The 26343-nt window shown below is 43.8% G+C and overlaps 1 protein-coding gene across 1 annotated transcript in view; it reads left to right on the top strand.

Annotated features, from left to right (window-relative positions):
• Nucleotides 1–26343, top strand: part of SIPA1L2 (signal-induced proliferation-associated 1 like 2) — a 241689-nt gene that overhangs the window by 198925 nt on the left and 16421 nt on the right. The window contains exons 14-18 of the mRNA XM_011997316.1: nucleotides 915–1303; nucleotides 7894–8118; nucleotides 11769–11922; nucleotides 14533–14752; nucleotides 24652–24783. Coding sequence (XP_011852706.1) covers nucleotides 915–1303; nucleotides 7894–8118; nucleotides 11769–11922; nucleotides 14533–14752; nucleotides 24652–24783 — 1120 coding nt within the window. The remainder of the gene's footprint in view (nucleotides 1–914; nucleotides 1304–7893; nucleotides 8119–11768; nucleotides 11923–14532; nucleotides 14753–24651; nucleotides 24784–26343) is intronic.

Genomic DNA, 26343 nt, shown 5'->3' with positions numbered 1-26343 from the left:
AAGGTCGAGGTGATTTGCTTAAGGATCTGATAGACTGGAATAAAAAAAAGATAGGGCCAAACTGCTTTAAAATCTACCAGGGCCTGGCTCGTTCTTATGATTCCAAAGCCCTTTGCCGATGCTTCAGATCTTGTTGCTTTTCCCAGACTGTGAAGAGAGGCCATGTCTATATGAGTGCATTGTACAGACAGTGACATTTCTTCTATTTTATTTGCTTTTTGTCTTCCAGAGACCCCCCGCCCCAACCAAAAGCATTGACTCTTTTTCAGACCTATTTTCTCTAAAGAGAATCCCATTTCTTAAAGGCTTGGGACGCAGTTTGACTGGGGCTGTCTCAGAGAGAGAGTTCGTGTTTACCGTGTACTTCGCAGCAGCCAAGTGCTTCTGCATATATTATCTCATATGCTTCATACAAGAATCATGTAAGCTCAGTATTACAAGCACAGAGAGGGTTAAGTGATTAACCAGAAAGTTCTACCTTTGTGACTGGAACCTGAGTCTTCTCCCCCAAACTCAAGGCTGGCACTATAATTTGTCATAGAAGCATTTTCTTAGTAAGTGGCCCTTGTCTTCCTTGTATAAATTTTCCATTTCCTTCCCAGTTTATATCACCTTTGTTTATTATTTTCTTTGCTAGTGACACTGTGGCCATACTTTTGTGCTTCTTGCACAAATAATTAAAGACTTAAAGATATCCGTTTAACTTAGATAAATTATGGGAAGAAGTATGAATTAGAGACTTCTGCACAAAACCAGGTTGTTTTTGAAAAGGGAAATCCCGTCATTGCCCACATTGAAGAGTGAGTAGAAAGGGTTCAGGTACGATCCCATGGCCTGTAGCTCCCTGAGTCAGGGTGAGAAGCAGCAGAGTTCAAGATTCACTTGAAGACTCTCTGTTTCTCTTTCTTCTCAAGATTGGGGATAAAAGTTGCTCCAGTCACTCCAGCAGCAACACGCTCTCCAGCAACACCTCCAGCAACAGTGACGACAAGCACTTTGGGTCTGGCGACCTGATGGATCCCGAATTACTGGGGCTGACCTACATCAAAGGGGCCTCCACCGACAGTGGCATCGACACGGCCCCGTGCATGCCCGCCACCATCCTCGGCCCTGTGCACCTGGCAGGCAGCAGGTCCCTGATCCACAGCCGGGCCGAGCAGTGGGCTGACGCTGCTGACGTCTCTGGGCCTGACGACGAGCCGGCCAAGTTATACTCTGTGCATGGCTACGCGTCCGCCATCTCCGCCGGCAGTGCCGCGGAAGGCAGCATGGGCGATCTCAGTGAGATATCCTCTCATTCCAGGTAAGCCCCGCAGCACTGCAGAGTAGTACCTGCTGGTGCCACCTGGGCCCTGCCTGCTGGGATGGGGCAGAAGCCTGAACTATAAGCAGTAGGGGCATCGGGTGGGTTGCTGTTATTTTTCCTAGCTGTCTGACATCAGAGGAAGGGCTTGTTTCCACAGCATGAAAATGTGAAAGCTTGCATGTTAGTAAGTCCCTTGTTTGTGTTTTGTTTTGTTTTGTTTCCTATTAAGTTTGAGTGAAAAGTCAGTAGAGATATTAATTGCTCTAGTCAGGCCACTTACGTCTCTCTCCTAATTCAACCTGTTGTCCCTACATGTTTTGGAGGCACTCACTAATCTTCAGACCATAGTAGTAGGAAGCCATGAGGACAGCGTGTGCGTGGAGCACATGTAGCTCCCTGCCGTGAGGGCATGCACACACTTCCTCCCTGTTCCTACAGCCCCGACAGCAGGGGAGACCTGAGATCACGTGTCTGACAATGAAAGTGTGTTCAGCTCTGCAGCTGGGGTTCATTCAGTAAAGACTAGCTAAGTGTAAAGCACCTGTGTTCTACGTACTCTAAGTGTGGATGTTTAACATCTCCTTATGAGTGGTTTTAAACTCCTGTTGGACATACTTCTCTGCAGTGGTTTTAAAATACCTAATTTGCAATTTCTGCCTTCACTTTCAAAGACTAGGCAAAGGACAAAGAAATGGATTTATTCGGTTTTGCTGTGGACAGGATTTAACTGTTCACAGCAACTACCAGTGTCATTGTTGTGCTTGTTTCCAAGGCCTTCCCTGATTCAGCTCCAAGTTACTCTGTGAGTCCTGCCCACAATACTGGAGGGCGGAGTCAGTGGAACTAAGAATGGGAATGTTTCTTGCAGGTACCTAGTGCTGTGAGGGAGCATTTCTCCAAATGATGGTGCACCAGGCAGACCTGCAGCATCACGGTGAAAGGCTTTTTATGTTCCTTAGGCTCCCCTTCAGAGACCCCCTCACCCCACCACTGCTAGGGGATACTGAGTGTCATTCAGGGAACTTTACGTTACAAGTTAAAGAAACTCCATGCTGATTGGTTCACGCAGCCAGGGTCATATTGGGGCTCATGTAACCAACAAGTTGAGCACTTGCAAGGTTCTGCTTGACCCAGCAGCTCAAAATGATACTGCCCAGGACCAGGTTGCCTCCACCTTCCCACTCCGTATGACCATTTCCCAAAATCTCAGCATTCTTCTTTTGGCTGAAAACAGCTGTGCCACCTGCAGACCCGCCACAGTCACGGTCCTCTGTCCCCAGGGAGAAAGTGGTTCTTTTCTAGTTTCTGCAGAAGAAAGAGGTTTCTGCCTTCTCCAAAGCCAACCCCCCCACCCCCATATCTCCTCACATGTTCCTAGCGCCAATCATGTGGTTAGGGGGTAGCATCGCCTCGGGCAGTTGGGGCCCTCAGCCTGGGCTGGGGGGTCAGTCCCTCTCACCAAGCCGTGCAACCGAGGAATGGCAAATACAGCCACTGCCCCAGAAGAGAAGCAGGGCATTATTGGACTTGAAGAAGGGGGAGTGGACACCGGAGAGTAGAAATCATGCATATCCACCATGCAGAGGGAGCTTGGGATATGAAGATTATTTTCAAAATAGACATTCCTACTACTTTTTTTTTTTACCAGTTCTATTTAATAATTTGACTTAAAATAGGTTGAGTACTAATAACTAATATAATAATTAAGGATTATCAGTGAATTTGGTTATCTGAATTATTCCTGGCTGAATTTCAGGAACGGTGGTCATACTGTAGAAACCATCTCGGGATCGCACAACCTGCTAACATCTAGTTCAAGGTTTAGATGATTTGTAAAAAAGCCAATTTCATGACACCTTTTTGGACAGATGTCATTGACATCACAAATAGAGTTTTGTATTATTATTATTATTATTAAGTAAAATTTCTATGGAGACTGCCTTCGGAGCACATTCATTTGTTGATATTTGGTAGGGATATTTACCGGCATTTGAAATGGGTTTTCATGACTACCTTAACTATTTGCAAATGTAATGGGCTAGACTATTAGAAAGTATATGACAGTGCTAGATTGGATTTCTGATTGATTCTACTTTCTTCCGCCACTCTGAATTGGATGTGGCCCAGCTGTTGTATAAGTGATAGATGTTGAGTGAGTGGAATCCTTTACCACTTGACTGCCCTTTTCTTGTAATTCTTCGTTGATGGTGGCTTTGAAGCCACATTTCAACTTGCGTCCTAGGCTTTTGCTCAGCGTGGAATTCAGTCACTGAATGGAATCTTTTTAACACTTCCTCTTGCCTGCCCTCCGACCTGCACAGGAGGCGAGGAGGAGGGATGGGATTTACAGCATTTGCCTTGTTGTCTGTGTGTGGAGTGAAAGGCAGGTGACTCATTAGAGCATGAGGGACCAACCTATCAAGCCACACAGAGATTCTGCGAACTCTGAAATGCCAACCCCAGCTGGGGCACGGGCGGCCATGAGGAAGGCTCCCTCAGCCCCGTACTTTCCTCTCCTGTCCCAGTTCAGGCAGCCTTGCAGTCCCCTCGAGCCAAGGCCTGCTGCTGGGGGGTCTGGGTTGTGACTGAGGGTAGCTCAGGTAACCGAAGAGCAGAATAAACTTTCAGGAACTGACATGGGTGACCATCCTGCCTAAACCCACATCTCTGCTTCCAAGTGCTCCGTGCCCCTGACCTGTGTGTTGTTTTCTTCATAGCACCCACCCCTAAATAAAATCATTTGTGTTTACAGCATATTCCTTCCCACAAGAAGGTCACTTATAGCTACCTTCCCCTCACTGGAGCATTCATGTTTTGAGCTGATAGGGTCATGGCCTGTCTTGTTCGCTTGTATCCACAGCACTTAGTACGGTTCTATGCACATGGCAGGCATCTGAATATTTTTTGAATGAAGAAATAAACCAGGAAAAGTGCTTGATAAATGCTTGTTGATGGAGTTAATAAACCAGTGCCTAGGTAACATAGGGAAGTAGGAGGAATGTGGGATCCACCATTCCCAGTTCACGGTGTCAGGAGTCCTAATCAGTAGATGGTGTACTCTTAATTCTTAACTGGTTTTTCACCACCGACACCATAGCAGCCTCTTCCAGCCCCAAGCACACACACACGCATTCCTTGGCAGCCACCCGGGAGTTAAATAAGTACACAATTGTGTATATGGCACAATTCCAAGATTGTACTAAGGAGGCAAAGGGAGGACTTAAAACTCTTTAGGACAAGTTACGCTCTTGTGAGGAAGAGGGTAGGAGAACAGGAATCATCTATTAAGCAGAACGAGCATGTATCTAGCCTGCTTTCTCCTGCTGCTCAGTTCTTGTAATTCAGCACACACATTTTTTTCTTGCTTCGAGGGCAGGGCATTTAGATAAGAGCTCAGAATACCAGGCAGTATTTATGCTAACCTAACTAAGGCTTTGCAAAATGAAATAAATCAACTGCAAAAACAAACCCCATGTTCTGGATTCGCCTGTAAATGGCACATACGATGTTGGGCTGTTTATCATCATTCACGCCACCATACGTTTCTCGTGGTACAAATGATTGGAGGTCGGCAGTATAACTCTGAAAGAAGAGCATTAGTCCAGAAGGAAAGGATTCGTGAAAAATTTGTAGGCAACATTCCAGAATGTTGTCAGCATCGGAGAACGCTTCTGTAATGACTGCTACTAAACAAGGAATTGTGCCATATTACTCATCAAGTGGATTCTGTATGTTTATTCTTCAAGTTAACTTTAAAATATCTTACAGTTGGGATAAAAGACATTTTTAATGAATAATTTTTAGAAAATGTTATAAAACAAATGGCACAATACATAGAGTTTGCGGCCTTTGGCCATTTTAAGGGGGAAAGGTGAGTAACCTACAAACACACGTGCAGCGTATTAACTAGACTGTGACTTTGAGTGCCCCAGTCTTTAACAACAAAACATCTCGGGGATCATCCAAGGCTTTGAAATACATGAGACACACAGGTAGTGGAAGACAGTGCACAGTCCTTCATCAGGTTCTTAATGGGGAAACTAAGGCCATAAGCCTTACTGGGACAACTGGGAAACTAGCAAGTGGACTGTCTGTTAGATGACAGTATTGCATTAATGCCTGACGTCCTGTACGTGATCCTCACTTGGTTAACTATGGGGGGATGTCCTTATTCTTGGGAAATAAATGCTGAAACATAGGCATATGATGTCTTCATGCTTGCAGCTAATTCTCAGATGGTTCAGAGAGGAATTAGTGGATCTAGAAAAAGGGTATGTGGGTGTTTATTCTACTATCCTTTCCCTTTTCTGTAGCTCTGAAATTTTTCAAAATACACTTGGGAAAATAACATACAGGGCTTCAGAGCTTGTTATCTAGACACAGAGTTTTCATGTTAGGGCTCCCTAACTGGCGTGCACCCCAGTGAATGGCAAGAGTCCATTAGCTCCTATTCTCCATACGCCTGTTGGTTGCTTGCCTTACTCCTCAGGTCACCTCGGTCGTGTTGCTTTACTGTTCTCTTGACCTGGTGTTCCATGCGTGTGGATGTCGTTGAAGAGGCAATGCAGCATCTTCCCAAGACTCACAGTTAGTGCCCAGAGGGAGGGAGCCACCAGTCAAACTCAAGGGCACCAGACCAGCCACCAGCAACTAAGTTTCTTCATAGGGGTAGACAAGGCGCTTTGTTTGTTGGTCTTGGTTAATTTTACTTAAAACCGCAGTGTTTTCCAAAACACAGAGACCCTGAAAATGGGTCCATTTATTTTGTTTCTTTATTTCCTCTGGAACATCTACAAAAAGTTCATTTTCATATCATTCTTATTTTTATACTTTGTCTTTTATGATACTTGCTTTATACATGTATCAGAAAAGGTCTGTGCTCCCCTGGGGTTTCAGAATAAGATTGTATTTCAGCATACTGGAGGAGCTTGCTACCTCAGGAACCCTGTGTTAAACTCTTTGAATAGAAAGGACTCCTACTCGTGAATAATCCTTTCCTGCGTCACTTCCTATAACTACATTTATATAATGCTTACCCTACGCTACGCACCGTTCTAAGTGCCTCACTGATACTAACTCAGATTATCTTCAGAGAAACCTTCGGAGGTAGATACTGTTACTATCCTCAATTTACAGATGAGAAAACTGAGGTTAAGAAACTTGCCCAGGGTCTGGCAGTGGTCAGGGACAGAGCTGGTGTTGAGACCCAGAATCCTCACACTGCGCTCACATGTCAAGTCTGCTGAACGTGAAGTCCACCTCCCTTTCTGAACGCTGAGATTAGACCTGTAATTTAAACTCTTAAAATTTTTCATTTTTTATAAAGGAACTTTTATTCCTTTTTCGTAAAACATATGTTGTTGATCTTTCTAATTTAAGAAAAAGATATTTCTGGTGGTGGTGAACTGTCCACTTAATTTCTCAGTCAGCCGGGGGTGGGTGGTCCTTCTGGCCTTAGCTTAATGACTAACCTTGAAAATTTTTATTGTTTTTAGGGCCTCTGTCTGTTTCAGTATTGTTGCTGTTGTATCATATGATAATGCAGCAAACACCCCTGTAACTACCAGCAGGTTCAGGACTAGAGCATTGCTGTGTCTGGAAGCTCTCTGCATCCTACCCAATTACAACCCCTTCTCTTCTCCCTTGAGGTAGCCACTAACCTGGCTTTTGTGATAATCATCCCCTCATTTTCTTTACATTTTCCTGAATGACATGTTGTTTAGTTTTACCTGTTTATGAACTTTATTAAGAAACTGGCTCATGATCATTGTATTCTTTGTCACTGGCTTCTTCTCTACATTGTTCATGAGATTGCCCAAGTCGTCTGTAGCCTCAGTCCATTCATTCATAGAGTATTCTGTGTATTCATTCATAGTTATTAATCGAATATCCTTCTACTATTGATGATTTTGGTTGCTGCCATTGGGGAGTTCTTAAAATCAGTGCTTCTAATCAACATTGTTCCATGTTGACAGTTGCACGTGCAGCAGGGGTTTATTGAATGTGTGCCCATGCAGTAGAATTGCTGTATCGTAAGCTCTGCGGGTGCACACACCTTCATAGGATGCTCAAACTGTTTCATGCACTTTTTACTCCCACCAGCAGTAGGAACGTACCCACTGCCCCGGTTCTTACTAACACTGGGTCACTGGGTGTTGTCGGGCATTCCCATTTTTGCCTGTCTGGTGAGTATGTAATGGTATTCCATTATGGTTTGCATTGGCATTTCCCTGGAGACAATTGAGTTTGAGCACCGTCTCCGACAAACATATTCACCATTTGAGTTTGTTCTCTTTTGAAGCATCAGTTTAGGAATGTTGCCCATTTTTCTATCAGATTTCCCCAGCCACGTTTTTAACATCCTTCCTGCCACAGGCATACAACTTGCACGTGAATAACCTTAGCCTATGTAAAAATGAGGCTTCCTAGCAAGCTCCATGGTAGAAAGAAGGCTCCACCTGCCTCACTGGGCCCGATTTTGCGCTCGGAGAAAGACTTGAGTAAAGCCTGGTGGCTCTGAATTTGGTCGTGTGCCAGCACTGCTGAAATCGGATGGTATTGCAGCTTTTGTCTGTTTTTCTCCTCAGTGGTTCTCACCATTCAGGAAGCCCTTCGACTCACTGTTCAAAAAATAGTGGGTCTCTGGATTCATCCAAAGTCTACATCGTGTCTCACAGCAGCGGACAGCAGGTTCCCGGGTCCATGTCCAAGCCCTACCACAGACAAGGGGCAGTGAACAAATATGTCATCGGCTGGAAGAAATCTGAAGGCAGCCCACCGCCCGAGGAGCCTGAAGTGACTGAATGTCCCGGGTAAGGTGGTTGGCTGTTCTTCTCTGGTCAGCATGGTTCACTGTAGGGATTGACTAAGCAAATGTATTTTCCTCCCAAAGGAAATACATTTACTAAAGAAGAATAATCTAAAAACATCTTTCTTAAACTCTTTAAATGATGATTATATTTCTCTATAATAAATTCTTCTCTTGATTTTTACATTTAAAAAATGAAAAGAAATCTGTGTTCTTTGCTTTTATATTCAAATCTGCCTGCAATAGAAAAGTCATGGTGACATGCTACTGATGGTGTGAGTATAGAGTCTCTATAAATACACAAGGTCAAAGGCAGTTCGAATTCCCACGGAGTCCTGTGTGTTTCTTAAAGTTGCCGTGTAAGTGACATCCTAAAAGAAAAAGTGTTTTTCTTAATTTTAACATGACTTCCAATTTTCCTTTTAGTTGTTAGGTTTGAGGTTGGGGGCGGTGGTGGGCACGTAGGGAAGGATGCTTTGTATCTGTTTGAAAAAGAAAAGATTTAAAAATACTGGTAACCCATCTTACAACACTTGTGAAAACTATGCTGATGCCTCTGTGAAGAGACAGGTAAAGAAACTGCATTTTAAGAATGCAGAGCAAGGCTGGTTGGGGCTAAGGAACTGTTGGCTTATTTCGTAAAGAAACTTAACAGAATACTCATGCTAAATTATCAGGTCTGTGTGCTCTGCTGTACCTGCCTGCGATAGCGTCATCAGGCGTGTGGTGCCGAGCATGACATGCACCCACTCTGGGATGGCTCTTTAGAGAGAACCTCTAGATTTTGCACTTTGCCAGTGAACTAGTATCACCTTTTTCTCTTAAAAAAATGATCCTATGTCTTAAATACAGTTGATACGATTCTGCCTTCTAAATTAAAAATTTTTAGTGCTTAAATTGAACATGGAATCTTCTGTTAAAAAAATCATGTCAGTCATTGCAAATGACTTATCTAGGAAGGAATTTCATAGTGATAACTAGCCCTTTTTATTATAAACGAAAATGTTAGAATGATACATTAGTATTTCTAATAAGAGTCTTCTCAGTGCTTCACAGGAATTCATTCCAAGCCTTTTTTAAGTTCTATGAAATATTTTTAGAAGCATTTTATATGTCGCCGTAGTACTATGTTTAGGCGAAAGACACTTGGAAAGTCAGGGAAGTGTGAAAGGAGCCCATTTGGACAGTTTTCATGCAAAAGCCTGGGGTTTATGCATTTCCACACACTGGTTTGATGGCGCTAATGCTCAGTGAGAGCGAGGTAGTGTCAGGAATGAGGTGAGAAGGGGGTTTGCGTCTCTGAGTCACAGGTTGTGTGCGCACTAGAGGAGACTGAGATTGTGTCTCCGCTGGACCTCCCCACCTGAGGTCCCCTATGGTGTGGAAGGGCAAACGGCAGTCCTCACACATGTTTTTGGGTGCACCTGGCAGGGGAGGGGCTGTAGAAGTTCTTCGGTCCTAACTTGCATTTTATGGGGAGGATTTGAGCTTAAACTGGTTATCGCAAGAGGCCGGTGCTGGGATTTGAGACCAGGGCTCCTGGTCAGTGTGCGGGCTCATCCTGGCAGATGGAGCAGGCGCCCCAGGCCCTGCCCAGTAACACAGTGTTTCTAAGGCAAGGCAATCATACAGGACTGCACTAACTAGATTTGAAGTTTTATCAAAACAGTGTTTTACTGGATCATTGAAAGATTTGCTTAGAAAACAGTCAGCCAAGTACGTCATATTTTTAGTGTCTCATTGTGCACTGAAGAACAAATCAGTTGTGCTCTCCCGAAGTTTCATATAGACCGGTGATTTCTCAAAATCATATTGTGGAAGCCCTACTGTTAATTTTGTTAATAATATTGTCTTACATTTTTAAATAATATAAGCAAATGAGCCGTTCTGTCTCAGGCTTCTGTGCACGCATTCATGCTGTTCCCTCTGCCTTAATGCCATTTGTGAGTTTCTGAGCCTGACCAGCACCCTCCCAAAGGGAATTGTTCTCTGCACCCGCTAGCCCAGTACTTCCTCCAGTGACTTCACGCTTGATGGGTCATCTCAGCCTGCAGAGCACACACACCACATACCTACCACATGCACACACACCCGGACTGGGGTTTCTGTGCAAGCCCCATGTCCTGCTTACCTCACTCCTCATAGTGGCTGGCACAGAGTAAACCCTTGGAACCTATTTATGACATGTCATTGGATAATTTCTTTAAATTACTAGTTTAGCAGAGAAAGCTAGCGATTTTTATTGAAACACATCTAGAAACTAGAACAGCACATCGTCATCGTAATTATGATATAATATTTTTATCCATGCAGTTATTGGTAGGACCTGGGTTTTTTTCCCCGCATCTTCCCCAAAACACATAGGGCGTGGAGCTCTTGAGCACCACCTGACTCACCTCAGGATCAAATGTTGGGCGCTTCTTGGATGCAGTCTTGGTAAAAACTACATTGTTTTGTTTTCCTTATGTGACTTTTATGCAAAAGCCTTCCAGCGTCCTGGATTCTTCTTGAAGCTCCCATTTTCATGTCATGCCATCCCACAAACCAACTAAATCTTCAGTAATGTTTTAAAAGTTAAGAAAAGCGTCTTCTTTTTTTTTTTTTTTTTTTACAGCCACTGTTTGTTCATGTTGTAACTGTAGCTTGTGCTTCAAGAACTGAGAGGTACAGGGAAACCTGTCCCACCTCGGGAACAAAGCCATAGAGGATTTTAGAGAAATCCTTCTGAATTTTGAGCATGTTTGTGTATGTTTCTTATTCTAGTAATTTCCCAGTGAGCTGTCATACAGTGACAAGATAGCCTAGCTTTTGAAATAAAGAGTCATCTTGGAGGCACACAGCAATAACATTCAGGTCGTCCTCCAGCTCACTGCTGTGGGCTATGAATTCCTCGAGTGTTATGTTTCAGGTTGTGTGACAAAGACCGTTTGCCTCCACTGACAGTACAGCCACTGACTGTTTACTGTGTCTTCAGGAATATTTGGTTGCTCAGCTTGTATTTTCAGAGTAAACCTTTTTAGAATGACTCCCCAGTTTTCTCCCTGAAAAAGAGCTAAAAACAGTAATTCAGCTTGACACTCTTTCATCATCTGTCAATACATTTTTATGTGCTGATAATTAAGGGAGACAGCTACTTTATTTATCCAAACAGCTTTGTGAAATTGCTGATAATAAAACATGCTTCGCACACACGTGAATTGATTAGTCTTAAACCCCAGGCTCCCTCGGGTGGCTTCCTCTCTGTTGCCTGGGTGCCATCGGGGCTCTGGTTGTCCAGCCGCGAGAGCACACAAGGGTTGTAGCAAAAGACGTATGATAATCTCTGATGAATTATTGAAACTGTGTTTTCTGATACAGATTAGGAAAGGGAAAACACAGCCGTATTTTAAAAGTTGGCTATGTATTTTTTTCATCCTGGGCGATCTGATTTGTGTCTGAATTATTCAGGAATCTAACTTTGTAGCTGAGCTCATTTCACAAATGTGACATGGCGTGGGAATTTGGAGCAAATGCAGCAAAAGTGAACTGACTTTAAAGACCTAAGAATTGTTTGTATGCATTTGTGGTTGCTGAAACTGGTTACTAGGTTTTAATTCTTACCACTACAGGCACTTTACAAGTAGGCTTAATTTCCGTTCTGATTGTTTTCAACAGGATGTACAGTGAGATGGATGTCATGTCCACAGCAACTCAGCATCAGACAGTAGTGGGAGATGCCGTTGCAGAGACTCAACATGTTCTGTCTAAAGAAGATTTTCTGAAATTGATGCTTCCTGACAGCCCCTTGGTGGAGGAGGGGCGAAGAAAGGTTAGTGACTTACGGAGCTTTGAAGTTACCAGAAACGCTGAAAACAAAAAAAAAGTCTAAAGGAAACTCAAGGGTTTCCAGAGTACTCCCACATGCTTCATCTCTCATGACCCTACCGACGACTCACTGCACATAGTTGACTGTTGTCAATTTTGATTCTGTCAGTATGTAAAGGGAGCCTGGGAGAGGTTAAGAAGGCTGTTTTTAAAATCTCAGATAGAGCTAAAAGTCAGGCTGGCCTAGCCTCAAATCCTGGCTCCAGCAATGATTAGCTACATGACTTTATGCAAGTGACTTGGCCTCTTGACCTCAGTGCTCTCATCTGAAAAAAAGGAGATCATAATAATTGAACCGTGAAGTTACAGTGAAGATAAGAAGTCATGAGAGAAGAGCCCAGTACAGCTCCTGGACAGAACTGGTGATCGTGAACAGTAGCTATTAAAATTCACACCGCCTGACTTTCGTTCCAGACCTCTAGCCTCTGCTCCAAGCTATCTGTTCTTAAATGTAGTCCTGTTCCAGAAGTGGAGTGGAGCTAGACAGCACACTGCTGGGCATTTTAAACAGGGTTGGAACTCGCACACTGCCGTTTAGAGATATGCAGAAATTATAGAGAAGGCCGTGCTTAAATCTTGTAAACCACAACCCCAAGTTCAATGGCATACCTTTGTCATTCACAATGTAGTACTCCCTCGATAATGTTAGCTTGCTTATTGGCTTTAGTTTCATTATTATTACAATCTCTTAAGCCACTTTGCTAAACAATTCAAAGTACTAAAAAGGACTTAATAAAGGCGATTTAGCCCAGTCACCCCTTTTAGCAAGTAACTGAGGCCCCAGATGGTGAAATGTGAACTCTTCATAAATACTTGGTGCCAGAGTCAGCAACTGAGTCCTTGTCTGTCACTTCTAATCCAGCACTCCCTCTTGTTCATGTGAAAAGGAGAAAGGAAATCAGGTATTGCCATACTGACCATGATCAGGGTAAACTGCAGGTCTTTGTGCTTCTGTCTTCCCTATAGTAAAACAATTCTGCAATTAACCTAATTGTGTTTTTAGAACAACACTCTAATTAGACACTACTGCAAAGCTGCTTTAATCTAATATGCCTGTAATCAAGTTCTGAAGAACCTGCTGGTGGTGTGTGAGGAGGGAATCCCATAAGAACTCCATCAGAATGAGTCTTTTCTAAAAAACTTGTATCGAGTCATGTACATGATACTGTATAAGCTTGGATGCAAAGGCAGACTGTTGTACAGAGAGTGTACACAGCTTTTCTTTCTGGAGGGTTAAACTTCTTGACATGTGTTTTTTCTTCTAAGACAAATCACCTTCTTTTCATGATGTAAATTTAACTTTATAGCTCACACACATTCCAGTTACCATTCATCAGTTGGAAAGGCTTGACAGAATGGAAGGAACACATACAATAGGAATATTTTTAGACTTACTGCTACATTCATAAATGTAAATAGCCGTTTCTTTGTTTGATGTGAACATTCTGGCTTTTACTATTGTTTACCTAAAAGGAATGTGGTTCAGTATGCAAAGGAAGTAGTTGAAAATTCAAATTTGATTTAACTTTTCTTGAGTATTCGACCACTCATTTCTTTAGTAAGAATTTTCCTTACCCTATCTGTAATTAAACACCACAATAATTTTAATGGTTCATTTAAGTCTGGTTATGACCCATTATTGTAACTCAATTTTCAACAGTTATACAGACTTTTGCAAGTGATACCTTTTTTTTTTTTTTCTTGAGACAGAGTCGCGCTCTGTCGCTCAGGCTGGAGTACAGTGGCACGATCTCTGCCCACTGCAAGTTCCGCCTCCCGGGTTCACGCCATTCTTCTGCCCCAGCCTCCCAAGTAGCTGGGATTATAGGCGCCCACCACCACGCCCATCTAATTTTTTGTATTTTAGTAGAGATGGGGTTTCACCGTGTTAGCCAGGATGGTCTCAATCTCCTGCCCCTTGTGATCCACCCGCCTCGGCCTCCCAAAGTGCTGGGATTACAGGCGTGAGCCACCGCGCCTGACCGCAAGTGATACTTTTAAGTGGACAGTAAGACTTTATTGGACTGCTGCTGTTTTTTTGAAACATGTTTATGCGGCCTACAAAGCTTCAGTGTTCAAAATTAGTCTTATTATTACTTGGATTAGATTGAACCTCACATGTAGTTGATTGGTAGAGAAATTGCCTAATATTACAATGTAGTCATTTCAAATTAAAATCAAACCAGTATTATGTGTGACTTTGAATAACTATTGCCTTAAATGGCAACCTTATATAATTCCAGGAACTCTCACTGCTATAAGGTTATGGAGGTTTTATTTAACATTTCAGAGTTAATAAAGCTGTGCATGTCTAAGTCATGACGATATTTCATAGAATGTCAAAGGAGGAAAACATAAAATCTAATAACTACATCCAAGCCCTGGTGCATTTGCCTTGATCAACTGCTTGCCGCGTTTGGCATTCCTGAGCTAAGAGAGAAAACTCAAAGAGGCTATCACAATAGTATGTGAAACCACTGGACTTAGTCAAACAAGCCCCGTGCATTCGTTTTGTTAATGTCTGTTCCCTCCTCTCACCTTGTTTAAACCCTAGTTTTCTTTCTATGGGAACCTGTCTCCAAGGAGGTCGCTTTACCGCACGCTGTCGGACGAGAGCATCTGCAGCAACAGGAGGGGGTCCTCCTTTGGCAGTTCCCGGAGTTCCATGCTTGACCAAGCACTGCCCAACGACATTCTGTTCAGCACCACCCCACCCTACCACAGCACGCTGCCTCCGCGGACCCACCCCGCACCCAGCATGGGGAGCCTGAGAAGTAAGTGAGAGGCTGGCTGATCGCACAACTCCTGCCTCACTGGGCTCTGAGGGTGGCGTGATTTGGGAGTTTGTTTTTGTTTTTATTCAATGTGTATTATTTGGTGTTTTTCTTTTAAATAATTTTCAAATATAAAAGCCCCAGAGTGCCAGAGTGAACATTTTGAAAAAGTTAGGTAACACTACCTATTTTGAAAGCAACTGAGAAACTCATATTAGATATTTCTGTCAAGTCCAATAGTGACTTCTGCATCATATCTCAACTATCATATCTATAAAGGAAAAGAATGTCTAAAGCCTGATTTTAAAAAAAAAGGAAAGAAAAGTCCGATGTAAGGAGTGGGTTTTCGAGTGGGTGGACAGCAAGGAGGGACGTCTGCTTTTCTAGCCTTCAGTTTCTTCTTGTAGTTCAGTACTGGAGATGGGGAGGTGGCACATGTGCCTCGGGAGACCTGGCTCGTACACTGGGCTTTACCCGTGGGCAGCTTTGTGTTCCTGTGCAGATGACGTGTGTTCTCTTGTGTCCCCGCTTATTTCAATTTACTAGTCACAGGTCAACCTGATGATTTCTAGACGATTTTCCTTCAAATCCTAAAAATCTTTGATTTTTACATAGTGTCAAGTCTTCATTAATATCAGTTTTTAAGGGCACTTTTTTTATGTTAACCTTATTTCCTTTATACATAGTTATTTCTTATTGTACAGAAAGAATGGGAATTTAATCAGAAATATATTCATTGGCAAGTTTTTTTTTTTTCATTTCATCACAGAAAATATCTTTAGAACCAATTCAAACTTCGTAATACACTTAGAAGTCCCAGGCTAAATGAAATCAAAGTTCTAATAATGTATCTAATATTTAACATAATTGGAAATGAACTTTATCTCATAAAATTCTTAATATATTTCTTTTTTTTTTTTTTTTTTTTTGAGACAGAGTCTCTCTCTGTCCCCCAGGCTGGAGTGCAGTGGCACGATCTTGGCTCACTGCAAGCTCTGCCTCCTGGGTTCACACTATTCTCCTGTCTCAGCCTCCTGAGTAGCTGGGACTACAGGTGCCTGCCACCACACCTGGCTAATTTTTTGTATTTTTAGTAGAGATGGGGTTTCACAGTGTTATCCAGGATGGTCTCGATCTCCTGACCTCGTGATCTGCCCACCTTGGCCTCCCAAAGTGCTGGGATTACAGGCATGAGCCACCGTGCCTGGCCTAATCTATTTCTTTAAGTAACATAATTACCTGCCGGTTATAAAGAGTCCATGTACCTAAAATGAAGAAACCTTGACAACCACGTGAAAGGTCAGACAGACCTAGGCCACTGTACTAATATTTCTCCAGTTGTTTTCCCTTTTTTGTAAAGAGGTAACTTTAATGTCCTCTTAAAAGCTTTTGTAAAACCAGTAAACTCTATTTTCCTCCAAACGTTAGTTCATTTACAGTGTTTGAAGTGTGCTTGTGAACTCTTCGTGGTGCATGTGTTATGTTTGTCTTACGTTCTACCCTTTATTTTGTTTCCATGTGAAAGATGTATGTCCCTTTTTTTTCTTAGCTTCACTTAAAAAAAAATAGACTTTTTAGAACACTTTTAGGTTCACACCAAAAAGTACAGGGATTTTCCGTATATCTCCCCCAACACGTTTTCTCTGCTGTCGACAAACCCCTGCCTTCAAAGAGTGGCAGTGGTACATGTGTTATAATCGATGAACCTGTATGTACAGGTCGTTACCACCCAAAGGCCCTGGTTTACATTAGGGTTCGTTCTTGGTGGTGTACATTCTATGGGTTTCTACAAATGTGTAAGATGACATGTATCCGCTATTACAGTATCATTCAGAGTAGTTACACTGCCCTAAAACTCCTCTGTGCTCTGCCTGTTCTTCGCTCCCTCCCCTTTAGTTCCTGGCAACCACCAATCTTTTTACCATTTCCATTGTTTTGCCTTTTCTAGAATGTTGTATAGTTGGAATCACACAGTGTGCAGCCTTTTCAAACTGGCCTCTTCTACTTAGTAATAAGCATTCACCTTCCTCCATGTCTTTTCTTGGTTTGATAGCTCATTTCTTTTTACAGCTGAATAACATTGCATCATCTAGATGTACTGTAGTTTATTTATCTAGTCATATACTGGAGAACTGTGTCCTTTTTTAATGTGTTCAAAGGCACAATTAGGAAACAGTCAGGTTTACACTGTTCATTCACTGTCCTAGTTGAAAACTGCCTTACTTGTCTTCATTTTTACTTCTCTAGAAAAAGCACTAGGAGTTTTCCTTGCCATTTGCTGTTCTTTAAAGAAACCTTCTTGTTTGGTGATACATCTCCTCCAATAGCTATACTTGAGAAACTACTCAGAAAATGTTCTCTAGGCTTGATGGATGAACTAACAACATGTAAATCAGAAAGCTGGAGGTAATTTGTATTGAAGTCTATTCCCCTAAAAACTTCTGATTTCCAACCCCCCTGTCCATGGAAAGTTTAAGCTTCTAGAATCTAGTTGTATGGAGGCCTCTGGTTCCCTGGCCTTCTGACTGCCACAATCGCCTATATGATTATAGATGCTCCTTGACTTACGCTGGGGCCATGTCCAGATCAACCCACCATAAGTTGAAAATATTGTGAGTTGACCATGTATATGGTCACCTAACCTACTGAACATCATAGCATTTCCTAGCCTACCTTAAACATGCTCAGCACACTTGCATTAGCAAAATCATCTTGCAACACAGTCCATCATACAGTATCAGTTATTTACCCACGGAATCTCGTGGCTGACTGGGAGCTGTGGCTCACTGCCGCGGTTCAGCATTGCAACAGAGTGTCATACCACATATCGCTAGCCAGGGAAAAGTTCTAAATTCAGAATTTGAATTATGATTTCTACCGAGTATGTATCACTTTTGCACCATTAAGATCTACTCAAGACAGGTTTTAATAATCCTCCTTTTATGGTTTCTGGCCATTCTGTAGACCCTCTCTAAGAAGATACCACTCTTTAAGAATAGTTTGACAGTCAAAAACTAGAGCAGCCCAGAAAGCTGAAATGTGAATGTTAATGCCCAGAAGATGTCTTTGAGCGAGAAATGAGGAATATTTGAAGGTGCCCAGCAGTTTCTCTTAGTTTCTCAGAGAGACATAGCTTCACTTTAAAACTTGGAGCAGAGTTTGGTTCCAGATGGTTTTAAATTGCTGTGTAGATAGAGTTGGGCAGAAAACTCAGAAAGCGCAGATACTCTTCTTTTAAACTTTAAAACATAGAGCATTCCTAGGGGAAAGAGAATCTTTCACCAGGAGAGACTCAATCAGATTTTGTATGTAATGTGGAAGGAGGGTTGCAGGGCAAAGCACCAGTAACTGCCCATCTCTTGCCAGTGAATATTGGAAGACCTAATCTCTGCACCTTTTCTACATGTAATTATCATGGTCACAGGCTTCTCTTTCCGGTATTTTTAGCTTTTAAAAGTTACAGATTTGAATCTGTCTCAATCTTTCTTCTCTTGAGACTAAGATCTTAATCTTTATACTTAAGCTCATTTTGGATGTAATTCTTGTCATGATTCATCTATATTTCCTGTGGAGTCACTGAAAAATGCTGTATCTTTATGTCTTCAACTTGGAGGTGTGCAAATATCACCTAATCCAGCAGGTGAGAATATTTCTGAAACATTTCTGCCTTGCTTTTAGGACCTTTGTTTTTGTCATTGGTAGATTGCAGAAGAAAATTTATTTAAGAGCCCAGATGGGAAAAAAAAAAAAATGAGAGTGGGCTTTTGAACACACAGTTCACAGGCCAGATAACCAGTGACACTGAATAGCAGTCATATTTTCCTTTTCTTCCTTGGCAGGTAGACACCTGGGTTCATTCGGCACAATCCCAAACATTGGCAGGCTCACCGGCTTAAAGATCATTTTTTGTTTTTTTATGGAACAGAGATCAAAACTCTGAAATCTTCTTTTGAGAATGGACTAATGAGAATTCTTAGATTTCAAAAATGAAAATAGAGAATAATTATGTGTGCTTTCAAATCCTATAGTTCTGACCTACGCACATCACAAAGAATGCCCCTTGAAGTTAAAAAGTGGGAGGGTGGGAGAGTTTAGAATAAATAAAATAAACTGGTATTTTAGTTATAATGTAATAGTTGCACGTGTTGCTTCAGACCACACGTGTAGCCTCAGTGGTTTTGTGTTGTAGATGATAAGGACTACCAACCACCAGAAGAAGAATTCTTTGCCAAGGGTGGCATGGCAAGGTGTCCATCCACCTGCAAACAGGGTTTTGACTATTCAGTATTTGACTAGGCAGTATTATTCAGTGTAATACTTCTTTCTCTTTTTTCAAATGTCCTCAGTCTTCCCTGTAATAAACATTGGTTTCTGAAAAGTGTAGTTGTGAAACCTCAGATATCTGACCGCCAGGAAATGCTGTTGGGAAGCTCCTTGGCATTTATAATAATAGCAATAAACTCAGACTCAGTAAAGATGGTTATTGTGATTTCAGGTTTTGGGTAAACAGACAGGCAGCCATAAGATCAATGTCGCAAGCCAGAGCCGGTGCGCAGGCAGTGGTTCCCTGATATTACCCCCATTTCAGTATTCATGAGTCTCTTGAAAGGCTGACTTAGGTCCGTATGCAACATGGGCAGTAAGAATTATGAGCACAGAGAAGCATCTTCTCCAGAAGTGAGGTAGGATGGAATCTACCCAACTGTGCCCAAAAAATGCTTTCAAGACAGTGGCCCCCCCTCCCTCCTGTTTTTTAACTCATCCTGAGAACTCCCAGGAGGTATTATGGGTATGAACTAAATTCAGTTACTGTTGTTTTCTACTCACTAAATGTCTCATCTTTGACATTAGTATGTGACACCATATGCAAAATCGGTTCAGGTTTCCATTTGGAAAAACTCTGTGAGAAACTTGTTATGCCAGGAGGTCACCATGCTCCATGTGGGGAGCCTGCAAATGGGTCCCACACTTTTGCCACCCCCTTTCCTGGGCTGGCACCTGGAGAGCGAGCCAGCCACCCAACTGAAGAGGTCACGGTCTTGTCTTAATTGGCCAGAATAGTTGTTTGGGCCCCTGAGGCTTGCGAGAGCTGGATTTAAAACAACAGGCTTTGATACCTGAGGCAAATGGTGCCTTTCGTATAAAACCGTACAACTGAGGAGACAAGACAGTTCCAGCCACTGTGGCATCACAAAGCATAGGTGATCAATTGCCCGTGCCCCTCCAGGTCTGCACTGTGTATACTTTTTTTTTGAGACGGACTTTCGCTCTTGTTGCCCAGGCTGGAGTGCAGTGGTACGGTCTCAGCTCACTGCAACTGCCGCCTCTCTGGTTTAAGCGATTCTCCTGCCTCAGCCTCCCAAGTAGCTGGGATTACAGGCATGTGCCACCACACCTGGCTAATTTTTTGTATTTTTAGTAGAAACAGGGTTTCACCATGTTCGCCAGGTTGGTCTTGAACTCCTGACCTCAGGTGATCTGCCCACCCCAGCCTCCCAAAGTGCTGGGATTACAGGTGTGAGCCAACGTACTCAGCCAGCACTATGCATATCTTAATCCAAACCCCTCTCAGACCAACAGTATTCGTCTGTTTGTTGACAGAGCTCTTTGAGGATAGAACTTGTGTCTTACTAGTTACTCTGTCCCTAGGTTCTGAGGTAGTACCCGGTGGTTCCTGAAATATAGTAGATGCTCAGTAAATATCATCTGGGTGATGGGGGGAGTGATAAAAGTATTGCAAATAATTTTGGCAGATTTAGAATCTGTGTTAGGCTGTTCTTGCATTGCTGTAAAGAAATACCTGGGGCTGGGTCATTTATAAGAAAAGAGATTTAATTGGCTTTTGGTTCTTCAGGCTGTTCAGGAAGCATAGGGCTGACCTCAGCTTCTGGTGAGGGCCTCAGGAAGCTTACAGTCATGATGGAAGGTAGAGGGGGGAGCAGGAGTGTCACATAGCAAGAGAGGGAGCAAGACAGAGCTGATGGTGAGATGCCACACTCAACCACATCTCACGAGAACTCACTATCATGAGAACTCACTCATTATCACGAGCACCAAACCATGAGGGATCCACCCAGGACTCAAACACCTTCCACAAGGCCCTATCTTCAACACTGGGAATTACATTTCAACATGAGATTTAGAGGGGACCACATCCAGACTGTGTCAGAGTCTCAAAAAAAACAAAAACAGAATAGTAAATTTTCCCGGTTACATGATATTCTAATCAATGGAAAAGAAAATGTCTGTTTTTCATGTTGATTATTCATGGAGATATACAGGTGGCTCTTTCTTCGTCTGACAAGACTTCCATTAACATGAGGCTCTTCCTGCTTATGGAAAAATGATGGATTTTAGCTTTAAATCCACACTTTTTTCACAGCTTTTATTTCTAAACTATGCTGTTCATTAAGAAGCTTCTCATCATTTGCGTCTCAGCCAAGTGTCCCCTCCTTGGACAACCCTCCCCCAAATGTGCCACCAAGCTTCACAGTCACATTACCCTGTTTTGTTTTCTGCAGAAGACTTAATCACTCCTTGTATTTTCTTGTTTATTCGTTTATTGTCTTGTCTTTGATGTAAAGCTTCACGAGAGCAGGGCCTTGTCTGCCTTACCTACTGTTGTGCCCCCATCACATGGCAGGCAGTAGTCACTTATCAAATACATTGTGGATAGACTGCTGAGTGGACAGTGCTCCAGATAAACCCTAGAGGAAAGGAGACATCTAATCTGTGCTAACGTTCTCTGCCAGTTCTGCAGTATCACATAGAAGTCCCATTCACCACTGGAGGAGAAGGGGGGACAATATTTTGTAATAAAGAAAAAATATCACCAAAAAATGTCCTTTGCTTCTCCTCCCTGCTTTGCCAGCCATACAGATTAAAAGTGGTGCGGGGTTGCCTGGGCTTGCCTTTGGTTGTGAAATGTACACCCCAAGACCATCTCAGATCCCAGAGCCATTAGTGCCACTCAGTATGTGGTCTCTACATGCATTGGGCAGGGGCAGTGGGCAGAGATCTTCAGAGCTGGTTGGCTGGGCTGCTCTGTGGGGAGCTGGGCCTGCTCACACGCTCCGGGCCACTAACACTCACGTTTGCGCCTTGGCAAAATTATGAGTGGCCACGTATCAGGAACTTTAGAGGTGCTTAGGAATTGTCAAAGCTTTAATTGTTTTCACCCAAGACTCATGAAACCACTCTATTGAGTACTGGGGAAAGATGGCTCTTTGAGCACACAGCTACAGGAGGGACCAGGGAAGGGGAAGCAAGGGACATTAATCTCACATCCCAGCTTGTGAGTCAGGGGACTGGCCGCCGTCCCCTCTGTTCTCATTGCATTTTACCCCTCTTGTCTACTGTGTTATTTTTCTCTTTTCTTGTCTCCTGTTATCACCAAGTAAGGATTGTGTTGTGTAGTGATCTTAGGGGAAAAAGCAGACAGCACGTAGAATGTGCGTTAGGCTTGATTTTAGCCTTCAAGAATGCCGGAAGCTGGAGTGGATTGTTTCTTTACAAACACAAGGAAAATTCACGAGTTGGCATTTCTTAGTAAAACATGATGAACAGAATGTACTTTCTGTAGAAATGTTCGTATATCTGAATAGAATTCCATTCCACTCCGTGATGCTTCTCCTCCAGTGAGGGAAGGAGGGAGGACAGTGCTGCAGTGGGCCCAGATTCCAGCCTGCCTGACCTCCGCGGCCCTCACAGAGCTATGCCACTCTTGCACCGTTTCCCAAAGAGCTCAGCCATGTGGAAATCAGTGACAAAAGTAATTGCTGCCTCCATATGTAATTTCTTTATACCTGGTGCAGAAAACTTGCCTTGAGCAAAGCAGCATATGAGTTGCAGAGAGAGAAGAAAGTGTTTTTTAAGTGAAGGAAGATTCCTGGGCTTCTTTACCTTTCTGCTTGAGGGTCTTTCTTTACCTTTCTGGAACCCTTTCTTCCTAAGCAACTGAGACAGGACCTCACAGTCAGTTCGGCCCAGCCTTTGCCCAGCAGGGAGCGAGGATGCTCCTGGGAAACAGTGAGTGCTGAGTGCCTTCCTTCCCACCTCCCACTCCTGTGTTGCTGCTTCCCTCCTCTGCTGGTTAACCTCTTGGCAAGGACCAGCACATCACACACAGAACAAGTAGAACAAGGAAGAACCAGTGTTGTTTCAAAGAAGAGCATGTGGAGAAGGGAGGGTGGAAACAATGTTGACAATATATCCATTACTAAGTTCCTTTCAAAATAAAGGCAGGGAATAATTAGGTGGAAAATTACCCCAACTTCTAAAGGTGGTAGGTAGCATGGAAAATTGATGTAGCTGTAATTGTTAGAGATCCGGTAAGAGCTGCATTTGTCCAGAGTCTCAAAAGTCTGTCAGTCTCCTTCAAGGCCAAATTTACTAGCTGTCCTAGTCCCGATGCCAGCATTTCACAGCCACCCAAAAGGATGTGGGAATAAAAATTACAGGTGCATTTGGTTAATTATGCCCCCTTACTTCACATAATTGCAGGCTCAGACAGCCAGGTGGTCATTATTTTGATTGGTCTAATTAGTCAGATGTGTTCACAAGCAGCTGCATGCAATGTTCTGGGCAGGTTCAGAAAAGCACATTAAAGAAAGTCCAGTTGAAGCCTTTTTAGAACTTGTCCTCAGATGCATAATAAGTTCTTAACAACGAATCTTATTAATGACATAAACACTTAAGTACCTTGATGAGAGTTTGAGGAGAAAAAGAAATGGAAAAGGTCCATTCATAGCCAAAGGAAAACCACTCAACATTGAATACAGGATGGGTGAGTGCTTTCTGCTTCAGCCATTGGTAAAACCATCTTATTAAGTCAGAAAGGTAGTCCACCCACTATGTTTGTGCTTTGTATACAAAATAACATCCTCGATCTCAAGTAGCAATAAAAACAAAGTTAGTCTTACTACATTTTTATAATCAGTTGGTATTTGAAGCATCTCAAGTTTGTGGTGCTCAGCTTAGATGTGTTCCTCCGTAAGCTTTATAAATCAGAATGGAGATTGCTCCAGTACTTCTCACAGCAACGTAAAGCCTGCAACACTTTTAAAAAGAGGAAAGTCTCCCCTGAAGCAAATGAGAATGTATCCTCCAACAGTCAGACCTGGCTGTACTCAGGCCCCCTAGAAGAAAACCGTGAAATTACAATAGTGTACAGAGGCTTGATTCTTATCTCCCTGCCCTTATGTGCTGGCCGACTTCTCACTAGTACAGACTCGGCTGCTGCTTACAAACCTCCATTTCTCCAGCTATATCCCTTCTGGGCAACTGCAGCCTCGTGTTTTCTTTTTCCATTAAGAGCAGGAAAAATTATCTTGGCCACTGTGGGAGGGGGATGGTGGTTCCTGTGCTGACTGACTCACTGGGAGGAGCAGAACTGCCTGTGTACTGACTGACTCTGGGAGCGACAGTGGTGCCCGTGTACTGACTGACTGACTCTGGGAGGGACGGTGGTGCCCATGCTGTTCCTGACTGACTCCAGGAAGGACAGTGGTGCCCATGCTGCGACTGACCGACTCTGGGAGGGGCAGTGGGGCCTGTGTACTGGCTGGCTGACTGGCTCTGGGAGGGACAGTGGGGCCTGTGTACTCACTGACTCTGGGAGGGGCAGTGGAGCCTGTGTACTGACTGACTCTGGGAGGGGCAGTGGGACCTGTGTACTGGCTGACTGACTCTGGGAGGGACGGTGGTGCCCATGCTGCGACTGACCGACTCTGGGAGGGGCAGTGGGGCCTGTGTACTGGCTAACTGACTCTGGGAGGGGCAGTGGGGCCTGTGTACTCACTGACTCTGGGAGGGACAGTGGGGCCTGTGTACTCACTGACTCTGGGATGGTGCCCGTGCTGTGACTGACTGACTGACTCTCTGGTTTTGTTTCTGTTTAGATGAGTTCTGGTTCTCCGATGGGTCCTTATCAGATAAGTCCAAGTGCGCAGACCCTGGCCTGATGCCCCTCCCGGACACAGCCACAGGGTTAGATTGGACCCACCTCGTGGACGCTGCACGGGCATTTGAAGGTAAAGAGTCACCAGCCTCTGGCCTCACCCCTTACCCTGGGAGTCCTTTCCTGCAGGGCCTGTTTGGCATCTTAGGGGAATGCGTCTGTCTCCCATCGTCTGATTAAAGTTTTGAATCCTTAACCTTGTTGTATGATGAAAACAAGCAGAGGCTGGCTTGGGCTATAACTAAGGATGTTTCCTAAGGGAGACCATGTCATTTAGTAAAAGGAGCACTAGGCAAGAAATCTGAAAACCTGAATTCTAGCTCTGGCACCATCTGTGACCTGGGTGGGACCTCCATTTCCTATCTGAAAAGCAGAGGCGATTGTATGGGGAGCACCTTGCGTCTTTCCTCATAGCATACTGAGGTATAATGTGGGGCACACATTTAGAAGGCGGGAGCTGCTGGGCTCACCCGGACGAGCACAGGCCGAGGAGTCCAGTCACTTGGTATAAACACAGACTCTGGCATGATCGGCCTGACCCATGCAAGTGTCTCTACCTGTCGAGGCCTCGGCTTCCTCCTCTTACATGCGGGTCAGTGAGGGTAGGTGGGCTAGCCAGTCTCTAAGAGCCATCCAGCTGCCACACTGTCTTCTGTCATTTTTGGTTGAGGCTTCCCCTTCAGGAACACCTTTGTCCAGCTCGCAGTTAAAGGGAGACAAAACAAGGAAGATGCTTGCTTCACGTGCAGCCTCGGGACCTCACGGGGATGCCGTGTAAACCTGTAGCGCTCGGGATCGTGACTTGACTTTTTGCCCTTTGCCGCTGCATTCTTTCAGTGAGTTTTTACGATGGCAGGCTCTGGCACTGGGGAACCTGGCAGCTGGGACTGACAAAGGAGGCAGGATCATTTTAGTAGGCATTAACACCCTGCGTTCTGTGAGACTCTCATGGTGTAACCAAGTCACAGCATCCTGGAGGCACCCGAGTCCACTGCTGCCTTCTCAGGCCTGAGGGCCCTTCCTTCTCTTTCTCCCCATTTCTCTTCCTTTCTCAGTCTCTGCTGGCACAGCCCCATCACCTGTGACACCAGTCCTCAGGAAACAAAATCAAATTCTTTTCCCAGGAGGGGAGGTGCATTTGAAGTCAAAATGCAGAAGGTTGAGGTTTCACTGCCTCTCATCTGTGACCAGCTTAACACGTTAGGGAGGCCCAGTGGTGCCTTTGCTCTGCCCAGTTGGTATCAGTGCCTCTGGTCCTGAGCCTCTGGGAACAGGAGTTGGAATCTACTCTCAGGTGGACACGAGGGAAGTAGGTAAAAGGCAGCTTGCTAGGAGGAAGCTTCTGCAACATGAATATGCGCTCACTGCTCCCTAAATGGAAGGAACGAGACTGCTTTCTTTATAAACCACTCACTCCTTGTAGAAATTTCAGAAGAGCCCTGTCTGCCTTGTGGGGAGACCTTCATTCTCTGATGTTACCAGAATTTAGTTGCATATTTTAGAAGCCCCAGGCTGGTGGTCTAGCTGTTTCCTGGGCTCCCCATGCTTCTAGCACTTACCTGTACATGACCCAGCACCAGAGCACAGGAACACTGTCTTTACCTCTGTCCAGAGCAATCTGGGAGCAGGTAAC

Source organism: Mandrillus leucophaeus, unplaced genomic scaffold, assembly GCF_000951045.1.
Source record: "Mandrillus leucophaeus isolate KB7577 unplaced genomic scaffold, Mleu.le_1.0 Scaffold537, whole genome shotgun sequence".
Lineage (NCBI taxonomy): Eukaryota > Metazoa > Chordata > Mammalia > Primates > Cercopithecidae > Mandrillus > Mandrillus leucophaeus.
The sequence above is the reverse complement of the archived record's forward strand: the minus strand, read 5'-3'. Positions and strand labels throughout refer to the sequence as shown.